Raw genomic sequence first — 23,084 nt, forward strand, 5'->3', positions numbered from 1 at the left:
CAGATTCAGAGTGCAGATTGTGGGGCAGATTGTGGGTGCAGATTGTGGGTGCAGATTGTGGGTGCAGATTCAGGGTGCAGATTCAGGGTGCAGATTGTGGGTGCAGATTGTGGGTGCAGATTGTGGGTGCAGATTCAGGGTGCAGATTCAGGGTGCAGATTGTGGGTGCAGATTCAGGGTGCAGATTCAGGGTGCAGATTGTGGGTGCAGATTGTGGGTGCAGATTGTGGGTGCAGATTGGGGGTGCAGATTGGGGGTGCAGATTCAGGGTGCAGATTCAGGTTGCAGATTGTGGGTGCAGATTGTGGGTGCAGATTGTGGGTGCAGATTGTGGGTGCAGATTGTGGGTGCAGATTCAGGGTGCAGATTCAGGGTGCAGATTGTGGGTGCAGATTTTGGGTGCAGATTGGGGGTGCAGATTGGGGGTGCAGATTGGGGGTGCAGATTGTGGGTGCAGATTGTGGGTGCAGATTCAGGGTGCAGATTGTGGGTGCAGATTGTGGGTGCAGATTGTGGGTGCAGATTGTGGGTGCAGATTGGGGGTGCAGATTGTGGGTGCAGATTGTGGGTGCAGATTGTGGGTGCAGATTCAGAGTGCAGATTCAGAGTGCAGATTCAGAGAAAACTCAGCAGCACCACCACCATTGCAATGCAATAGGTCTCGTTTTAACGCAAATTTAAGCTATAGGCCTTGTAAATGACAACGCCTTTTATTTATGTTCCAAAAACCAGAACGCAAAAATAAAGGGCATTATCATTTACAATGCTAATAGTTCAGACTCGCGTTATTGCGAGACCTATTGCATTTCCAATGCTTGTTTTTCACATCTGTTTATTGGTTTCGGATATCACAGTAACACTGGAGCATCACAGTATGGAAGACAGAAATCACTTTAAGCGCTTTCAGCACGCTGATGCTTGTTCCTTCGAATCCCTAGACAGATAAATTACTAAAATTAAATTCCACACAAAGTGCGAGATGTCCATGAGAACAATCCCTCGGGAAGAAGTTAAAAGCCCTACCCTACCACCTAGTTGAAAATTCAGTTCTGGGTAATGATGTCTTCTGCTTCGCACGACTCCCTGATATTTGTGTTCCTTTGATAATAGGCTGCAGGTGGGTACCTCGTTGCTTGTGTGCCTCCATGCATTACCCCCTCCTTGACCGTGTGTGTGTGTGGTTGTGTGTGTGAGACGAAAACTAACCTCGATCCATTTACACATACAGCATTACAAAAAGTTTGCAGAAGTTTGCAGAAAATTGATGTGTTTAATCAACTGCTTGCTGCCCTCCATTCTGCCATTCTTCAGACTGCAGAAATGGTTGCTTTTTTTTCCAGTCCATTTCTAGGTCTAGCCTGGGCAGCGCATGTGCTGCTCTGCGAGGTATGCTGTTTTAGAGTATAGACTTGAAGCCCTTTGTCATTGGCTTGTGTCAATGTTCTTTGTAAATACTGGTTTCTGATTCATTAATAGGCTTGTTAGTCTCTCCCCTTGTCTTCATTTGTAACCTCCCATGAGGACTGTCCCTTTTACTTTTGTTACACTCTATGTCTCATTTAGTTTGTAAGCACTATTTTCTTTAATGAGTTTCTCCTACTGCAAGCACGATGTGCTTTCCTGCAACATTCAGCGCGCCATGCACGCTTTTACTTTCCAAGCAGCCTGGGACAATGGCGGCCACTTGAAACGAAATAGGTCTCGCATTTACAATTGTTTGAGCTATTGGCATTGTAAATAACAGTGCCTTATATTTATGTGTTTATTATCAAAACAGATTAATAAAAGGCATTGTCATCTATAATGCCAATAGCTTAAACTCTCTCAAAACGAGAGTGTTATAATGAAGACTCGTGAACCCAAGTAAGTTAACTCTTCTTTATTGATGTCACCCTGCTCTCCAACTCAGGATTAGGTCGCATTCCAAAGATGACTGGGGGGAAGATACCAAGTGGATGAGGCAGGGAGGGGGGGGTGGAGCGTACCACTTTATTAAAGTTTGATAAGCATGCACAGGTTACAACACACCTCCCTTTGAACCAACAAAGCATTTGCCAAAACAGCTTAAGTTACAACACCTATTGCATTGCAAATGCTTGTTTTCCTACCGACCGGTAGATCAAAATTCCAATGGTGCCGGAAGAAAACCGAATAGGTGGCAGCCTGTTGAGTATTGTTAATGTTAGATTTATTTATCGATGTAGTAAACAATTAGTATGTTTTCTATGTCCATGGTCATACGTCAGTGATTCCACCTTGGAATGTTGGAAAGTTATTTATGTGACGTCACATACAGCGTCCATGATAATTACTAATGCCTTTGATTTGTCCGGACTGCCCTTAGATATAGCTTCCCTTGAGCGTTTATATTCGTTCTTAATTAAACCTCTTCTCATCATCATTTGTGTCCGCTCTTCATTACAACACAACCCTGACCGAGAGATAGTATTACATTTAAATTTCTATTACGTACTGGGAAAACGAAACCAGCATACTGGGGTAAACTAGTATTATAACGAAGTCTGTCTTCTATTCCTATAACAATGAACAGGGCTGTGCTGATCTCGCGAGAATAGCTGCCCTAGCTGTTTGTACCAGTAAGATGGCAGCGACCTGTTTAGATGGGGAACTTTTAGTTGTGTGTTGCATTCCCCCGGTGCTGCGCGCCGCGCACCTCCGCTCCCACTTCAGCCAGTTCATGGAGGCTGGAGGGTTTCAGTGCTTCCACTATCGGCACCGGCCGCAAGGGGGTACCGGAGAAGGCCGCTGCTGCTTAGTGTCTGTGAGAGCTGGCCAAACCGCCGCTTTCCTTCGGATGTACAGTGGAAAACCCTGGACGGGGCCGGAGGGTAGTGTCATACCTGGACCTCGCTGTGCGATCCGCCGAGTGCAAGCCCCACCCTCCTGTGCAGGTAAATTTGTTGCTGCCCATTCAGTCCCCAAATGAAGCGACGGGTTATTTGTGCATATTGATGGAACAATGTTGGTTCTGTAACGAGGGATCTGTTAACATATATACTACGTGATAAATCTGGAAAGTGCATTTTCTTTTGAATTGTGGGGCTGGAGGTGGGTCTTACAGAAGATTGTCATTTGAGACCTATTGACTGAGGCTATATAGTAGTACTGTCCCCAGGGCACAAGTCCTATAAAAAGAAGTAGGGGGACTGACCAAGTAAGACAATATGCAAATGAACTCATGACGTCACGAGGTAGCGCTATAAAATAAATAAAATAGTGCTATTTGTATTATTTGTGTAAATACTGGGACAGACTAAGCCTTCTGACAGTCTTACAGTGTCTGCATTTATATATCGGGACGGAACAAAGGCAAAAGCATGCCTCTCTTAAGTACCTGTGAAGAGAAGGCAAGAAGTGAACCTTTGTTTCCCTCTATGGCATTTACATTTAAATGTAAGGTTCCAGGCGGCCACCAGTCAGCATATACAAACAAAAGGAGGCCGGATGGCCCCTTAACTTCGGCCCAGCTGGAGGTGCAAAAAGGCTCCCTCCTTACCTGCAGGTTGCTGCTGGGAATGGAAAGCAGGCTACATGCAGGTGCTGCTGAACGTGTCCCGGTGTCTGAAAATTACACTGTGACAAGTTCAGCATGTTTCTGTGGGGCCCAACTTCTTGCCAGGGGGGACGGCGTCCACCCTGTGAAAAGAGTGGGGGGACGCCGTGTACCTGCGTGTACCCCCGACTCAAGCCCTGACTGTCCCTATCTGCCATTGCCAACGCTCTGTTAAGACTGTTAGAGTTGTAGACCTCCCTGTCCCTTTTTGTATTGGGAGATGAACGTCCTATCATATGAAACAGGTGAGGGAGAAAAGCAGAGGAACCCGTCACGCATGACGCTAGTGGTATTGGACGTGATGGGTAGAGGTAATAAAAGGACCCAAGGCCCGGAGTCGACTGCCCTGCATAAGCAAGTCGTTTTTGGCCTCTATGCAGAGTGACCTACTCCCTGTTGCCTGCAGGGCAAATTGGGTGATAGCCTTTCCAATCTGTTATTGCTGTTGCCGTCCCAGTTACATACAAAAATCCAAATAAAAAAGGTAAATAAGGGATGTGGCTCCTGGTGACTGCATCTCGGGCCCAACTCCTTATACCCAACGTATGACTTTAACCTGGTGGGGCCTTTCCCATCACAAGTTGCGTAGCTCATAATTTTACTACACCTCCTTACTCCTGCGCAATCAACTACCTGCTTGACTTGAGATGGCCTCAGTACCCGTCCTTGAGCCACTTATCGTGGAAGGCCCCCATCTATGCGGGCAGCACAATGTAAAGACTGGGTAGAGAGACTAGAAAATTATTTTGCTGCAGTAGCTTTGGGAAATGACTGCCGCTGCCCCATGCTCCTACATCTTGGGGGTGCCGCCATTCACAAGCTAGTGAAATAGATAATGGAGGCTTGCCTGCCATTTACATATGATACTTTGAAATAAGCCCTGATTGCACACTTTGAGCCACTTGCGAATCCTGACTGAATGATTCCTCCTATGCTAAACCAGGCAGCTTTCTAAGGACTTGCTGGATGCTTTTTATGCGCAATTAAAAGAACTTGCTAGCACCTTCACATTGCCCAACACCGATGATTCGTGCACAGTTCATACAGGGTTGTAAATCTGTCAAAGTAAGGGAGAATATACTACAGGTCCCGGGGATACCCATGGCTGATATACTCACAATGGGGCTGTCAAAGGAACTCTCTGAAGTGCGTGCTGCGTACATGGAAGTGGCTTCCCAACGACTAGTAAAGACCGAGCCTGTCAATGCAGTGAAAGCAGTCAGAGCGAAAAGTAAGACCCGCCCCAAGCCTACTGCGGGTTCCAAGGTGTGTTTCTTGTGCAGAGGACCCTACCCTCATCATGGTCGTATCCTTCCCAGGGCAAGAGATGTGCGGTCTGCAATAAACTAAATCATTTTGCCAAGGTATGCTGCTCCTCCACCTCTCATAAGGTGCAAAACCCCAAATCAGTCCATGTCGTAGAGACATCTGAAACCCAGATGAAGAAGAAATGGATGATTATGATGTGGAGGGTTCGGTTCATGTCATACGCACTATGCAGCTAGGAGAGTACCCTAGATGGCGCATTCCCAAGTGCACTGTCCTATCGGGCCATCAAATTCCAGCCCAGATTTACACGGGGGTTGCTATAAACATTTTTGCGCAGTCTCTACTGCAAATTCTCCCATCTACAGCCTGTACTGCGCTCCACCATTACCCAAGTGTTTGCCTATGATCCATCAGCACCATTCCTACTGGCAGTAGTGTTCACCACAGAAATCTCTCTTGAATCACGTTCTACACGCGCCAAGGTATATATCACAAAGAGTAGCTCTTGAATGTTACTGAGCCATCGCATGTCAGAATGACTTCACCTAATATCTATTTCTCACAGCATGCTCCTGGGGTGTGTGGATGATCTCCTGACTGAATTCTTGCAGCCATTCCAAGGCATTTGTTGTCTAAAAGACAGTTTCATATACCTTCACCATTGATGTGGAATTCCTATAGCCCGACGCCCAGGACAAGGACAACAAGTTTTTATGTTTTATTTTGTCCTTTGGACAAGTAGGCCCAACCCCCTGCAGCAAAAACCCTTTGGCTGCCAGTTTGCAGCACCGCATTAAGGATCAAGGAAGGGCACGGTCTGCAGGTAACATACTGTTTTTGCCCACATGTTAACGCTGTTTAAACTTGTATTTATGGTGCATTAATTGAAAGCCTTTATTATTAGGCAGACCCCCCAGGATATTGCGGCATAGATTTGCAAATTGAGCAGCACAAAAACTGAAATTTAGCAGCAAAAAAATTGATATTTTGCGGCATTATTGCAGCACTTTATTTTACTTGCAATCATCCCATTTCAGCTTTAAATCAGCGGATACTGTTTTAGCAGAGTATTCCACTTTGAAATAAGCGTTTTTAAAGTGTCTGAAAGTGTTTGTTTGCAATCGGTATTGCCACAGTATTACTTATCATTACTGGACCCAATTTTGAGCCCCCGATTTGTTTGAAAAGTTACCATTGGACGTGATTGGGTAGTTTCATCAGCAGTTTGGAAATTCCATACCTTCATTCTGATGGCCCTTGTCTACCAAGGGGTAGAAACATCGTCGTGCAGGAGAAGCAAATGTTTAAGTAACGTCTGGAAAAAGAGGGCTCGGGCATTGAAGTCTCTGGAATATTTTATCTGGAGCTGGGCGCAGTCACCCTTTGGAATGAGGCGTCAAGAATAATATGCGATCTCCCGAAGTGTGATCTGTTGAAGGAGATGTGACCTAGTGGAGGACTGTAGAAGCTGTTTTCTACTCTAGTAAAAGGGGTCAGTGTCACAGATGTGTCCCATTGGCTAAACAACATACTCGGGAACTAGTAGACCGAAGTGTAATCTTAGCTTCCCCATGTAAACAATGGTTAGATTTTTGTGAAAATCACAATATGCCTGAGCCACAGGTTACCCATCTCTCAACGCTGGGGATTTGCGGTCATAATTTGATTATTAAGTTGCAAGGGGCTAGTAGAATATTGGGTGTCTCAGATATTTGGGCTGTATGAGGTGTGCCGAGGTTATAGAAGTACTAGGCTGCAAATGGGATTATTTGAAAATTTTGCATGGGGTGAAGATGGAATGCTGAGGTGTATGGTGGGCTCTTGTTTTGCCAGGGTGCAGAGTTCTTATCCCTTCACTGACCTCCCCTGCCATGGACATCTTGTCCTATATGTGAAAAGCTGTTGCTGCTGGTGCACAGAAGGGAGGCGCAATAATTGCAGTAATGAGTGTCTGTCTCTCCATGATGCTGCTCTGCCCTTGGCGGTTTACGGCTACATAACTCTGACAAAGATGAGTCTTAATGTATTATTAAACCACCTCTGATTTATGAATTAAAACTTCAAATTATTATAGCCTTTGTGGATTTTGGCAGGAAAAAAATGACATGATTTAATCACTGTGCGAAGTCCCTAAGGTTTCTATAAGTGCTGTAGAAATTTATTATACTTTCAATACAATTTTTTTTTTTACTTTTACACACAGATTTTTTTTTAAAGAAAATCTTTTTTTAGAAGTTTGTAATTTCAACTGATTTTGTTGAAGCAAAATATATGTACACAAGTAAATATAACAAAAATTCTTGCATTTCGGTCCTTTTAACCCCTTCCATGCTGCCGTCGGCCATTTGTCGACGGCAGCACTACCTCGCTGGTGCTGCCGTCGGCCAATGGCCGACGCAGACCCGCCCATTTTTTAAAACTGCCGCACTGCCACGAAATCGCGGAAGCAGCCAGCGGGTTAAATTGAATGTTTTCATTTTGATGTTGTGTAATCACACAAAGTACTGATCAAGAATGTTATTATATTTACTCAAAATAAAGACCATGGTGAATAGTCTCCTGTGGCATACGCTAGTTCTGCTCTAATAGATACGGAGCAGCGTTACTCTCGTATTGAGAAGGAAGCTATTGTGGTCATTGGGGGTGTTGCTATCTTTATCTTTATTTTTACAGCCAACCACTTATAGTTCACACCGACCACAAGCTACTAATGCCTTTATTCACAGGGTCCTCATCAAAATCACCTCCCAGAATCGAGAAATGGATCCTTTAGTTAAAGGAATACAGCTTCAAAGTAATGTATCCTACAGGGTCACAAGACCAGCCACTGTCTGTGAAGAATCAGTAGCCGAAGATTTTGAGGCGTACGTGCGATTGGTGGTAGAGCGATCAAGTTCTCTGCCTATTTCTCTGATGGCATAATACCCGCTACCCAGTCAGATTACGGTTTTCAGTTAGCAATATCTGCTGTGGTTTCTGGAAACTGGCACACTCTTACTCATCGAACGGATGATGCCTGATTTGACATTGTCGTCACTACATTTCACGAACTTTCTCCTAAAGGGTGTCTATTAAGAGGTCCTGGAATGGTAATTCCGACATCATTACAAAAACAGGTGGTCAATCTAGCCCACACTGCACATCAAGGAGTGGTGAAGATGAAGTCCAGGCTCAGATGCAAGGTCTGGTTACCTAGTTTAGATGACCAGGTGGTACACACTGTGAGACAGTGTTCCATGTGCCAAGCTGCTGGCCCACAGATCCGTCAGCACCTATCATCACTGAATCTATTCCCCCCCCCCCCCCCCCCCCCCAATTACTTGGCACTGAGTGAATGCTGATTTTGGAAGTCTGCCTGATGGCCCACACATGTTGTTAATAATAGACAATTTCATAAAATACCTGGAAGTTGAGATTCTAGAGTCAGTGACAGCCAGCCAGACCGTACCTCAGGTGGGAAAGCTCATGGCAACCCATAGACTGTTGGGTGAATTCAGAACTGACAATGGTCCTCTCTTTTTTTTCTAGTTAGGAGTTTGCTTCGTACCTCGCTTCACGAGGTGTTCATCATAGGAAGACCACTCCCCACTGGCTGTGAGCTAACGGTGAGGCACAACGTTTCATGCAAACTTTAAATAGTCCTGAGACTTGCATTGACTGATGGTCAGAACATGGAGTGCTCATTGTGTGCCTTCTTTCATGAGTACCGTCTCACTCCACATGCTGCCTTGAGTATGAATCAGATGGTGAGTGAAACCATTCTTCATTTCGTGGAAATGGCTGGAATCAGTGAGAAGGCTGTAGAGGCTCAGCAGCAATGCCATGCACGAAATGCCGTATGGAAAACATCTGTACCCCGTACACCATAGATTCCGATGTAACTTGTCATTAATCCGTATCTGTAGTAGACTATGATGGCTTCTTTTTTTAATTCTCTATCCACTCAGTTCACGCATATGTATATTTTGTACAAATCAATTCACCATCACCTTACACAGAAAAAGACATCGCTGGCTCCCAAACGAGACTGTTACCAGACCAGCAACCTGCTGAACTAAGGACGAGGTTCGCCATATATATATATATATATATTACGGTTACATTCAGGAAACCATGTTATAAAACGGACAAGGACTGCACTCCTGCCTGTTCGAGTATAGAAACAAAGCTGTCACTGTACCTAATAAACCTGATGGCGCGAAAGAAAGCGCCCAGTGCCATTGACATGCCAATACTCCTTGAAGGTGGAGCTCCTTTTTGGCATTCTTCGAATGTGTCCCACACACATACAGTTTTAGCCCTGAGGAAGACCTTCACTAAAATTATCCAGGCGCCACAAGAAAGTCAAAACCTGTTGGCGCGTATTTTTAAATTCTGAGGGCTGTAAGCAGATGGAAATGTGTAACATTTGATTGTTATTATTGTTGGACACTTTTTCACAATGAACACAATATGTGAATCTATGTGTTGGACACTTATAAATGTAAAGTTATTTTTGTAGTTATGTAGCAATGTGGTACTGTGTGTGTCTATATATATATATATATATATATATATATATATATATATATATATATATATATATATATATATTCATTTTATTTTTTATTTTATGTGATGTTGTTGGAACTGGGGTCACCAGTTCCCCGAGGGTAGCATGGCACGAGCTGGCAGGCATCCGAAAGCTTACGTGTAAAGCGACCACACAGCACACGCATCCACTGAGACAGTAAAATGGGCACGCAATGAGTGACGCCACTCCAGTTAGTTTGTATAAAAATTAGATAACTTTTATATAGAGCAGAGTCAGGGTAATCAAAAATTACAGTATCCATTACTTATTAGTTTTCCTTCAGAATACATATGTAATAAATACTCAGAGGAATAAATATTAAATATCAGATAAATATTGAATATTAGGTAATATTAAGTATAGATAACCACAGGCCTGACCTTAGCCTTGCTCCTTGTCAGCACCTGTAAGAAATACATTAAGGAGACAACCAAATGACATTGCATCTCATTGGTTCTGCAGGCATTTTACCCACTTCTTCACCAAGCAAGGGTGAGCGTTTTACAGCAGAAAACATGTAAATAAATAACTGTAGGCTTCCAGTAAATGCAGCACTAAGTGGGAGAAAACATTTCATTAAGATTAAACATCCCCTTGTGCAGGATTAACCATCTCCTTAATCAGGAATAACCACTTTAGGAATCACTCCCAGTAGGAATAAGCATTTCCTAGTTTAGGGCATTAAGCAGTACAACAGCAGGAGTAGAAGTTTTCATTAGTTATGCATCAACATTTCCTCCAGGAGGTAACCACTTCTCTGAGCAGAAGTAAACATTTAATAACAGGTCAACCATGCATAAGGTCTGGGCTGAGCAGGACACTAGGCGAAATAGGGATAATCCCTGGGTTTGGGCCTAGCCCTCGCTAATACTCTTCATCCTGGTACTGTTGGCATTCTATTACAGCCTCTCATCAGAGGTTAGCTTTTTATGACTTGAGGCCAATAAACTGTGGGTCTTAGGACCTCTAGAACAGCCCGATACGAGGGTAAACATCTCCTTTAATCATGGAAGCACATTTCAGCAGGAATAACCATGTTCACAAGTGAGAACAACCATTTCATGGCTCAGCCCTGCACATTTAATTGGGCCTATGCAGAGCATTCCCTCAAAGCAGTAATAAACAGGCCTACTGTAATATGCGCATTTCCTTAAGGCAATTCCAAACTTACTACAGCCTTGACTCCTTGTGCATTTCATTAGGAGCACAAACACTGCATTTCTCAGCAAAAACATTTCCAAAACACAGGAATAAACAGTGCCTCGAATGAGGGTAAACCATTCAATGGGCAGAAGTAACCACTTCCTTAACCAGGAATGACATTTCAGCGGGTAAGGGTAACAGTTCCTTACTCAGTGCTCAACATTTCAATAATCCTGAATAAACATTTCATTCAGCATGTCTAAACATTTCATCATGTAAGTAGAGAACCTTTCATTGAGCAGGCGCAAGCCGATCTCTATTGTAGTAGGGGTAGCAAACCCTTCCCTGGGCAGGAGTAACCCTTTCCTTACTCAGGAATAAACCATTACATTACTCGGGGACAAACAGTCATTAGCAATCGGGCTGGGTTACACAGCACTTCACTCCGCAAAACCCAACCCCTAGCCAGGGGGGGTAATTTCACAGTAATGCGGGAATAAGCAGTGCCTCAAATGCGGGCAAAACATTACTCTAGGCTTCAAGCATGTCTTTTCGGGCTCGGGCCCAGTTCTGGGCCTTGTATGGGGCCAACGGGGCCCAACTATGATCTTTCCCCAGAGGAGGGGCGTCTCGGGGCTTCCTTGTGCCTTCGGCCCTTCCTCCCCGGGATTACCTTGGCCTTCAGCTCCTACGGGGCTCCTGCGGCGGATTCAAAAGAAGAGGGAGGGGTCCGACTCTCCACAGAGCCCTCCGAGATGTCAGCAGACGGTTCCCGGGCCTTCCACAGCTTCCACGGGCCGGGAACCAATCAGGATGCGGCTCCTGGGGGCGTGACACTGGCAACCAATGGCTGCGCGGCTAATGACGCGGCCAGGGCACCCCCGTCACATGGGGTTAGTGTCCCGGCCTCCCAAGCCTAGCGCGGCCTGACGAGAATCCACAGCTACCTCCTCACATTCAGGCCGGGCGCGGCCCACAGCAGCACGGCGGTGGCCCCCTCCTGACACCGGGGGCCGCCGGGGCAATGGATGGTGATGTTGGAGCCTCAGGTCAACACCGGTGAGTTCCTCAAGGGGCACTGCGAAGTCGCAGCAGCACTCCGGGGACACAGCACTTTAGCTAGCGCCACACGGGACGCAGAAGCAGTCCAGGCAGTAGCGCTCTGGACATACATAGCCTTAGGGATCACAGCGCTCGATTGACGCCGGCGCTCCAGGGGTAATAACAGTAGTGCTGGCCCAGATTGCAGCGCTTAACCAGGGGTAATGACAGCAGGCTCACAGCGCTTCTCAGGCAGGTCAGTGGCTAGCGCTTCACAGGACCCCACAGGTGAGCATAACAGGTCCTTAATATAGCGCTTGGGCAGTTCCCGCAATAGCGCTCCTGGCAGCCACAGATCCTCAACTGACAGTGATGGATAATCAGGGTTAATTACAGCAATAGTGCCTCTCAGGCACAGTGCTCCTCAGGGGGGGGGATGTTCCCATAAATAAGACAGTTCCTTTAAGTGGGAATCGGATCCGCAGTCTAGACAGGACAGGCCACACAACCGTGGCAAACCAGCAAAAGGGGTCCCAGGTGGCGTCAGGGAGCGCGGGGAGCGACACAGCGCCAATACCTGGTTGATTTCTCAATAGTCCTGTGGTGGTTTGGTTTCTTCTTGGCGCTTGTTTCTTGCGCCCTTGTAAATAGCAGTCCCTGGGTTCCTTGAAGGGGGGGGGGGGTTGGAGTTGATGGCTGATATCAAATCTCCTCAGCCAGTCTCCTCAGGTGGACTCTGGGTTCCTCTCCCGCCGGGCCAGATCAGGGGGGTAAGTTCAGGATTCCTCAACACTTGGAAGGCAACACCTAAGCCCTGTCATTCCAGTATCATAAGTCCCTGACTAGGCCCCACTGCCTAAAACTCCTGCGTAGGTTCTTCCCCAGGTCTGTGCTCCCTCAATCTGACAGGAAAGTTTCCCTCCCTTTCCTTTTATAGCGCCAGTTGGCAGTGGCAGTTCGTGTCACCTCACCTGTTCCAGAAGGTTCCAGGAGGTTCTACCATTCTGGCTATGGGCCGGCTGGCAGGCTAGTATGGATACATTGTTTGGAGGGTTCCAGCCAGCTCCTGGCTACTAGAATGCACCTGAATGGACCACGCTGCAGTAGCAGGGATCAGGGGCAGCCATGTTAGGGGAAGAGGGCACCAGCACCTTAACATTAGTTTAACATTACGCAGGGCATCTCCACTACACAAGGCCTATACCCTTTTATTACAATGGGGGACATCCTAAATTAAGAGGAACAAGAAGCGAAAAATTTCTGGGAAAAGGGCCAAGTCCTACAGATGTTCATGCAGAATTGCCACCATTGCATATTATTCGTCGCACATTATAAAATGCATTAATGGTGGGGTATGAAGTAAAGACACAACATACATTCCATGTCTTTTTCTGTGTAAGGTGATGGTGCATTGATTTGTACAAGATATACATGTGTGTGAACTGAGTGGACAGAGGATTAAGAAAGAGAAAGAAGCAGTCCTTGGCTACTACAGATGCAGAGTAATTACTTTATTTGTGACAAGTTACAAAGGAATCTATGGTGTAGTCAGGACATACATTTTCACTACATTAGTTAGATCCCCGCCCTTTATTACCACAACTTGATCACTCCCTATCTTGACAGATGCACAAAATTACAGCACACCAAGATGACGACTGCCAACCCGTGGCATTTTCAAATCCGTTATTTGGTACTCGTCAGAAATCAACGCATGGGAAGCAAATTTATTTTGAATTTTGAAGTTGCGCCATGGAGAGTGAGTGCTGTGAAAGGTATTTTGATCCCTGCCCAGAAGCAAGCAGAGAGAATAATGTATCTTTCTAAATCTGCTATCTATTGTTTGCGCTCTAGTACTGAATGTATTTGAATTGAGGTTATATGGGGTTCATACTTGTGATGTGTGTACTGACTGATTCAACATTTACTCAGCCTTTCATCTATCTCAGGACAATACACCACCTGTCACTTTCAGTGGAATTTATTAAGCCTGCTTGGAACTTGTGGAGTTTAACTCCACCGAATTCCATGGAGTTATAAAAAAAACTCAGCGAAATTTCAAGCAATATGGTGCACGGGTGAAAATAGGCATTACCTGCTGTGATTTGGCATCGTGAGCTTGTACCGCATTGAAAAATCAGCACAAACCTAATCACGCGACGTGCCAGAGTACGCAGCTTCTCAAGTTATTTTTGCTGCAGCTCAAGTAGATTTTCTACTCTAGCTTAAACTTTCTGACCGCGAGCAGGCGCGACCGCCCAATCTGGGGATATCTTGCCACGTGCCCTCCTAGTGACTGAAAATCACATTAGGCGAAGCCCAATCTCGCTCCCCAACTTATCGTTTTCAAGCTGCATGCGAGAAAAAAAACGTAATGCAGAGAGGCCACAATTCCACCCGCAGAGTGGAATATATCACCCACCTCTGGAATAAATAAGCAAAAATGCTGTTCTAGTTACTATTATTTCGATTCTTCCATGGCAGATACAGCTCAGCTAGATGTGTGGTCTAGCAGTCATTAATTTGTATACCCTGTAGTGCCCTTCTGTTTCGGAGAAGTTGTCTTAGTGTGTATATGCTAAGAGGATGTAAAACCTCTTAGTGGTGGGAAGGTTTTCACATGATGGTTTTGAATCCTCCTGTGTCTGCCTCTGTTCTTTATTTTAATTTTAATTATCATCCTCATAACTGAGACTTGCGTGGTGCAGCTGAACTGCTGAATAATGCACATTTAAGACCATTAACATTCCAAAGTGTCTCTTGTTTTGGTCATCAGTGTTATTACAAGCTAGCTCTATGCATGCCCACAACTGTATCCGGTTGTGCGGAGACTGTTCCTCGCCATCCAGGCGACATGTAGTAAATCAACAGCTGCAGAACTGTCAGGAAGGGTCAGAGTGTCCTCTTGTAGCTCTTTGAGAGAACAAGGGTTACTAAGAATGTTGCTTTTGTATAGCAGCACAGCTGCTGACAATATGTGTCGACTGATCATCTTTCACTTATCTATTTCTGAACTTGATGAATTTTTCATTAAAGAATGTTACTAAGTACGCGCTAAATACCCCTCGCTTTTAAATAGGTGTCAGAGTAGAAAGATTGTTGTACACTTTGCATGAAAACATTTTGTTTCACTATGGGTATCAATTCATGTTTACAGTGCAGTGTCGTTTAAGTAGGGAGTTATCAATTAGGCCCTCAAAATGTAAGCCCTGCACATTTTCCAGTTTTTCGAGGTTAGATATTTTGTATTTTAAAGTGCATCGTATTTAGTTACTTGTCAAATATGTAATGCAGTCCTGCCAAGCGTCACACAACAGGTGTGACGCTCACACATTTCAGTGCGGTGGTCTGCATCACCGCACTGAAATGCATTGTCACGCATAATTGCCACCTACTGCCAGGCACGGCGCCAGGCTGTGCCCGGGCTCTCTCTGCTGCTCCAAGAGAGGTGCACCTGCTTCGAGTTCCTGAACAGTTAAGTTCCAGACTGCTCTCAGCTCTGTGGCTGAGAGCGCTACAATGTATCTGTCCTGCACTCTGCCAGGAGTGTTGCCCTGGAAACCAGAATGTAGCAAATGGTGCCGGGCGCCAGCACGGCACGTGATTCTGGACTCGGCATCACTGCAGGGGGGCCGGGCTGCCCTCGATTACTGCAGCTCAGAGCTGTCAATCACCGACTAGGCACCAGGGGGCCGAGATTAAATCCGGATGTACGGCGATAGAGTGCCGTCACGTCCAGAGGAACCGGAAGTAAGCTGAAGCGGGGGAATCTGAGAGAGTGCAGGCTGCTCACAGTCTCTCTCATGCCGCATGGCCGCCCACCGCGGCCCGCATGAATCGATTGCGGTGGGCTGCGGCCTCCTGCGCCCCACTAAACACTGCAGGTTGCAGCACCTTGACCTCCTGGAGCCAGCTGAGCCGTCGAAAGTCGCCACCACCAGCAGGACTGCGGCCACGGGGGGGTTCACTCAAAACACCCAGACTGACTGTGGGGGCCGGAAAGGTTCGTTTGCAGGTCGGAGCACAGGGACAGGCCTGACTGTGAATTTGCGCTAGCCAGGACCAAGCCAGGTTGATGCGGTCAGTCGGCCCGGGCTGGTCAACACAGAGCGAGGGGAGCAGGCAGCTGACGTCGCCAGAACTCACTAAATGCAGCTGCTCCCGAGCTGTCTGAAGCTAAATTCATTTCAAGTAAGTGTGCCTAGCTCTGGAGTTAGTGATGGGCACGGAATAAGAAGTTATTGGTAATAAAGTTGCAAATCTGTGCTCAACATGCCTTCCAACATTCTACAAAGTTCCACGCACACAGGAGTCACATCTATACTTGCAGGCACATACAGACTTGCACATAGCACGGCCAGTCAGTGACACGCACACACAACATTCACACACAACACTTTTCTCAGGCCGGCAGGCTGATGTAACATAATTTCGCTATGCTGGCCTAAACGTTCATTTTACACTGTTCTACTAATACCACTACAAATGCTCTATCATTGACCTTAAGCACCGCGCCACCTTTGGATAGTTTTCTCTTGAATTTGGCGAATGCTCGTATTCTTAAAGGAAACTCTCAAATTTCGTTTTCCATGTTAATTATTACCATTTTAAAATACTTAACATGGTTCAGTTTAGCAGTGCGGATGGATCAGATGTTGCTTTCAAGACAGTGGCACCGGGATTCAAGTTATTTTTGGTGGCGACTCTGAGATTGCCATGCATTGTCATTGATTAAGTGTTTCGGCTTAACAAACCATTTGTTTTAACTATAATGTGTACTAGACATAACATTCAACTTTATTAAGCTATAGTCATGGTCGCAAAACATGTATTTCATTGGTTATTACTGTTCCAAATATACCTGCTCGGTGACCCTCTTTGCAAAAAGCAGGTTAGTGATCTTGTGTAGGCACTTTAGAAGTATTGGGCGCTTTTGAGGCAGTTTTCGTACCACAACATGGGCAAATGTGTGAACTATCTTACTACATGGGCATAACTGTTGATTTCTATTCAGTTCTTTGTTCTCTAAACATGCATCACTAAAAGTGCCAAACATAAGACATTTATATGTCACATGTACGAAGACTGAATATATGGCTATGACACACATAAGCAGTCTCAAACTTTGACAGCTATGTATTAGGTCACTGCACTTCAATTAGTTTACTCGAGGCATTTTATTCTCCCAAAATGCCAGGGATAAACTTGTTTCACTGTACAAGTTAACTCAGTGGTGAACAGTGGCTTTGGAGAAGTTTTAAGGTCTTCTTAGAGTTTCTCATTGCTCAAATGGCTGTCATTCCTGATGTTTATTTGTTTCCCAAGTCTTCATTGCTTGATTTTGCTCGCAAGAAAGTGTCACTCATAGTCATTGAAATGTCACTCATAATTACTCTGAAATTATGAAAATGTCACGCATAGCAATCTGAAACCTTGGCAGCTATGGTAATGGGCAGTTCTATCCTACTGGAAAGATTCTCGTTTGAAAGAGCTACTTTTCTTTATCCCTTCAGTATGCAAATTGGAAATCCTACACTTAGGTCCATGATGCAACTTTGAAATATTGCTATTGGACATAACGCTGTCATGTACTTAATAATAGAATTTTTTTTTAATGTCTGGCCTGTGAGACGGCTTTAGCTGTATCGTTTGAGTCCTGTTTTTTACACGATATACATGCAAAGAAGGACTTTTTTGTCTGTGGGCTTCATCCATTGGTCTGTTTGTCAGTCACATTTTGCTTCAGCCCACCACAGCATACAGCAAGGGGCAGTGGGTCAGCTCACTTTACCAATTGGTTCCCTTTGGTGTGAGTGACTGCACAAAGCCTATGCACATTGTTCACTTCTGCCTAACATATAGTTATTTTCTCTTCAGTTATAAGGCTGTTTCAAAGTGTCTTTTTAATATTAGTTTTTTGCATTCACTTCAGGTGCCCCATTAAATAGGCATTTTATTGGAGTATGATTACCACAGCTATGTGACATGGCTATTTTTGTAATAAATTTGTAACTTGCTTCTAGCAACACACTGAAATCTAAAGAATGTGTGTGTGCATGCAACTTTAAGCCATACGAAGAATAAACAGCAAAGCTGATGGGAAATGAAGGAGCATGAATTGAAAAGGAGCAATGGTTCAGTTTGTTAAAGGAAAATGAGATGTTGGCGAACGAGCAAGGACCCTGGGTAGTATCAAACAAAAAGTATACCCTTTCAGGATTACAGTGCAGCCATATAAAGCTTTATGCGAAAGCAATATTTCAAACCTAATCAGTACGGTATTGCTAAACATTTTTATATATTTGCAGAAACCCAGACCATAGTTTTAGGGTGGAAAGGGAAAGCGTGGCACTCATTCTAGCCTTCTTGCTACATAGTTAACACAATTATCACTTTATGGCTCTAATGGAGGCTAGCACTATTGCCTGTCCAAGGCCTCTCCACCCACGCAAGAAGGTGTGATCAACAAGCTTAACACAGAATGTGGAGAAGATGGATGAAATAGACCAGTCTCCCACTTAAAGAATATCTTACCACACTTTACGCAACAAGGCGTTTAACCCCTCCGCTGCGGGGGGTAATTCCCCCCGCTGTGCTGGGGGGCGCGCACAGCGCCCCCATGCTCATGACGAGCTCCGCTCATCATGAGGCATGGCGCTCCGGTGCTCATGCCGAGCTGAGCTCGTCACAGCTGCACCTGTTCCCGTGGAACGCTCAGCACAGCAGGGTAATTATCCCCGCGTGTGAGCATTCCACGGCTCATGACGAGCTCAGCTCGTCATGAGCACCGGAGCACCATGCCTCATTACGAGCTCAGCTCGTCGTGAGCATGGAAGGTGCTAAGGACATGACTTCTTGTGTAGGTTGAAACTCAAACATGTACTGGTTATTCCTGGCACTTGTCCATGGTGGGTGCACACGTAGTCTTGTATGGTTTACAGAAGAAAATGAGTAGATGGTACCAGCAGGTCTACTTGGAGCTGTACTAATCTCATGTTGACTATGAATTTAAAAACAAACAAAGATGGAGGAAGATTGAAAAGATGGAGTATGGTGAGAGCCAATGAGTTTTTGGGCCTTTTTGTTACTCCCATGCGCCTTGCAGCCTTTTAGTGTACAATAATTGGTTGTGTTGTGCAAGGCAGGGACATCTAAAACGTCATCAAAAGAGATCAGGAATAAGAGTGGGGAGATTTAGGTAGGGTTGTCTCTGATGGGGCACAGTTATCTATCCAGTAAGAATAGATGGGATCTTGATAACTTCTGGAGACTTGCCTATCTGGCTTTCGGTTGGCTTTAAAAGTACATACTTTAATGGCAAAACAGTCCTCCTTATCAACTGAAGTTCTACTAAGAGGAACATATGTAGTGGTCGAGTGTAAGTAAGTATTCAGGGGAAAATCTTCAGCAGAAACTTGGTTATCTCTACCACAAGGATTGTTGAAGAATCCATGTCTTTACTATGTTCCATTTGCATTTCGGGCCTTGTGTCAGCCATTGCTACATACGTCACTTATTGGCCTTTTGGCCACACTGTCCTACACAGCTCCATGGAGCTCCCTAAATCACTAAGTTAAACTTCTCTTTAATATGTTTATATATGTTTTGATCATTAGTCTGCGCACATTTAAGTAAAGGGCAGCGTTTTTCCCTACATATATACAGATAATCTGTCTAGGCAAGGATTGTAATTGTGTGGGAATTTGTCCCAGATTTTTTAGAGCACTTTGTCTTGTACAGATGACAGCATGCAAACGCTGTTGGACAGTATTAAGCCCTACATGTTCTAGTCTCTTCTGTAGCTAACTGGTCACCAATTTTTTTTTTTAAATGGTTACATTAATGTATTGATTTCCTGGTGTCTTCATAGAGTATTTTGCATGTTGATAGTGATAGGTGTATGTTTAAAAAAATATATATTTAGAGAAGTCTTGATGGATGGAATCATTGATGTAGTCTTAACCTTCTGCATTGCTCTGGATGGCCAATCAGTATTTTTCTCTCTCAAGCAGTAGTTTAGCCTGACCTATTGGGCCATGTGCCCTCTGAACAAGAAGCATAAGCAACTGCAGGCATGTTTCAGACTCATTGGCGAGATGTGCCTTGAGTTGCTATGCACAATGAGCTACGTAACCATCCGTATTGACAGACAAGCGGAAAGGCCAACAGTTTCTCCCAAAGGAATCACCAGTAGCTCAAATGATTGTCGCTTTTTTTACCTTCACTTTTGGGCTATCTGAGTGAGTCACCATACCTGGTGTTTGTGTCTTGCCCAAAAGAAACGAAGTTTCACCTCACTGAAGGGACCCAATGAGGCCGCGTGATAGAGCAGTTCAAAGTTTGCTGTGCCGTGTGCTGCACATAATTGGGGCCTGGGAAATGGCAGTTGAAAGCTGAACTCCTGTGGTATTCGACAAGTGGTCAGATTGATTGTAGCATTTCAATCCATCACTTGTGTTCTAGGATCCATGTCAAATTCCTGCTTAAACCTCATTTACCATTTTGTCTTTTGCTTACCTCCTAATCCCAAATTATGTGCAGTAAAGGACCCATATTATAGTTGCACAAGTTGCATGGTTTTTCCAGTACATTTATTCCCACACAAGTCACATCAGCCACATCAGCTTATTCTAATCGCCATTTCTGCCAGAGGCACGAGATAATATTTTTATATTTAGGGCACGTTCATCCATGGGTACCGAAGGTTTTATTACAAAATATATTGTTTGCCTCTGCTCCTTTTCCTTTTTATGATGGAGATGACCTGTGATGTGCTTTGAATATTTTCTGGATGTAAACAGGCTAGACCAGTATAATGTGCCGATGCTATTTTAGAAACTTTAAATGTCCTTGCAAATTCTACTCTCAGGTTATCCGATGGGTTAAATTTTGACAAGACATGGCCTAGGGTGTATTATAGGCAACTTCGGAAAGCAAATTACCATGCAAGCCCTGCCTACACAATAACATTTTTTGCTTCATTTCAGTGACTTATAACCCTAAATTTATTTCTTAAGCCGCAGCACTGACACAACCAAGCAAGTAACACAGGCTTGCCATAAGATGAATATTCACGCATTGTTTGCGCTATTAATAACTTGTGAAAAAAGACATGTAAAAGGCTGTTTTTTAGTCTTTGCCACGTTTCTAACATGCAGTCCTCCTATTGGTTCTTTCTCACAAAACTCTATAAATAAATACCAGTTGTCTGAATCTTCAAATAAGAACCTCGCAGTAAAATGTCAATTCCTGGTAAAAACTATAAAGACTATAATCCTAAAATGAGGGGTTTGAGAAGTGGAAGCATGATCGCAGCAAACCGAGGCAGAACAATTCAGGATTAGGACTTCATAATTATTATTTTAGAAGACTTTAGTGAGACGTGTCCTTAGCCTACGTTTTAGACGATGTGAAAAATGTACTGTATATTTACTGAGTGGAGGGTGAGCACGCAATGTGGCACATGATGTGCTTCATTTAAAATTACACCAATTTTACTCTAATACAGGTGTTTCCGTTCTCAGTAGTCCATGACCACTTGAAGCCCACTACATCTGAGAGCCTGGGAATCCTTTTTATTTCACTGAAAGTCGTTGATATACATCTGTGTCTGGAAATACAGCTGTGAAGTTGCTTGGGGGGCGTCTCTGAATCCGTAGGGTAGATTTTGTTATTCCTTTTGGTTTGTTTTGCTTTAATCTTGCTGCTCTGTGCTGGTAGAATTGCCAGTTTTGCACTGTTCTGCACAACAGGTAACACTGCCATTGCTGCAGTGCTATGCATGGCGGATCAAGCTAATACTGGCTCTGTCACTCTGTTTCTGCAGGTAATGCTGATCTTTTCACCCTACGTTCTGTGTCTGCCGGTGGTTATGTTCTTGTCACTCTGTTTTTGTGCAGCTATGTACTGACTGGCAGTACTTCTGTTCTTAACTGGTACAGACATTTCTGCCTGTGGTTTGTTGTTTGCATACTGCTGGTGCAAAGCTACATTGGTAGATTACAGAATGAAATGAGGTGCTGTAAATACAGCACAATAGCCTTTTGAACTCTAGAGTCCGAGTGCTAAACCTCTCTTCAGCTAGAGCCATGTTTTGTATTTAAGAAAGAGCTGGGGCAATAAATGTACACAAGTACATTGTTTGTTTTTAATTTGTTTCTTTCAGTGTCATTTAAAAAAACCTTGCTTCCGAATGATTAATCTTCCTAACTGTGCCTCCTTTTCGTCGGTTATTCCCTCCCATGGAGCAGCACCCCAGTACTTGTAGCCTTCCACTTGTCCCTTTTTAGGTCTCGCAGACCTGCGTTGCAGCGCATGCGCGCTGCTCGCTCTGCGAGACCTCTTGTGATTAGGGACATTTCAGGACGGGACTTTAAGCCCCGCCCCTCATTTTCATTGGAAGGTGTCATCGTTCTGGACTGGATCAACTGCTTCACGGCCGTCGTGAAGCAATTTCTTATCTCAAGGAGGCGTGTTATATAAACAAGCCTGTTGATTTCCAGATGGGCCATCCCAAAAGGAGACGGGGCGCCGTGTGTTTATTTTTGCATTATGTGAAAGCGCGATGCAAAAATAAACAGCGGCTGCCTTCCCCCAGTGGTGAGCACTTGTTAAATGTTTCCCTTCTCTTCATGCTCCACTCCTTTCCGTGTCTTCCTTCTCCTCAATATCCCCTCCGCCTCTCCCTCCCTCTCTTTTCCCATTACTCTCTTTCATACTCAAGCCTTCACATCCTTCTTTCTCTTTCTTTCCCCTCCCCCAATTAGTTTGTGCCCCCGTTTATTCCTCCTTACACCCTCTGCGTCTCTATGCCTCCCCAGAGCTCAGCAGACCTCCCCGCCTCTGGTTTCAAGCTGCCCCCGGGGCCTGCTCTCCAGCCCTGTCTTCTGGATGTGTTTTGTTTCCTGTTGTCTGTGTTTGCAGAGTCGGAACTGGAGCCCTCCCCGAGGGCACATTCCCCACGAGCATCATGGCTGGGCAGCACCAGCATTGTGTGGTTGTTTATTTTTCTTATGGAAGAGGCATAAGTGCTTTCCAGTGCCTTGAAGACACTACCGCCTGGTTGCCTTGTTTTGGTGCTTTCATTCCGCCCAGTCACTGAGCGCGAGCCGGAGGGTTTGCCGCATCGCCGAGTGGCGTTTCCAGTGCCTTGAAGACACTACCGCCTGGTTGCCTTGTTTTGGGACTTGCTGGAATATACGGAGCTTGGACTCATAGAGGCGGCTGTAAATACATAGACTACGGGCTACTGCTTACGACGCAGCAGTTCATGACTTGTCCCAAGGCTCCCTGAGTATTTACAACGAGAGGACACCCGGACTGCCGCATTGGTCCTATGATACGCTCTAGTGCTCACAATGCTGGGACACTTCCACAGTGTCCGTAATGCAGGGGTCACCGACCTCTTTCAACACTCTTAAGAAGCACTTTAGTGCTCACGACTCATGGACGCTTCCATGATGACAATCATTTAGGGGTATCTGA

The 23,084-nt window shown here is 45.0% G+C and overlaps 1 protein-coding gene across 1 annotated transcript in view; it reads left to right on the forward strand.

The window, feature by feature from the left end:
* The first annotated feature begins 2,556 nt into the window (after window positions 1–2,556).
* GPATCH3 (G-patch domain containing 3) overlaps window positions 2,557–23,084 on the forward strand; it is a 125,187-nt gene continuing 104,659 nt past the window's right edge. The window contains exon 1 of the mRNA XM_078684006.1: window positions 2,557–2,912. Coding sequence (XP_078540132.1) covers window positions 2,603–2,912 — 310 coding nt within the window. The 5' untranslated portion in view covers window positions 2,557–2,602. The remainder of the gene's footprint in view (window positions 2,913–23,084) is intronic.

Source organism: Lissotriton helveticus, chromosome 3_1 (assembly GCF_964261635.1).
Source record: "Lissotriton helveticus chromosome 3_1, aLisHel1.1, whole genome shotgun sequence".
Taxonomy (NCBI): Eukaryota; Metazoa; Chordata; class Amphibia; order Caudata; family Salamandridae; genus Lissotriton; species Lissotriton helveticus.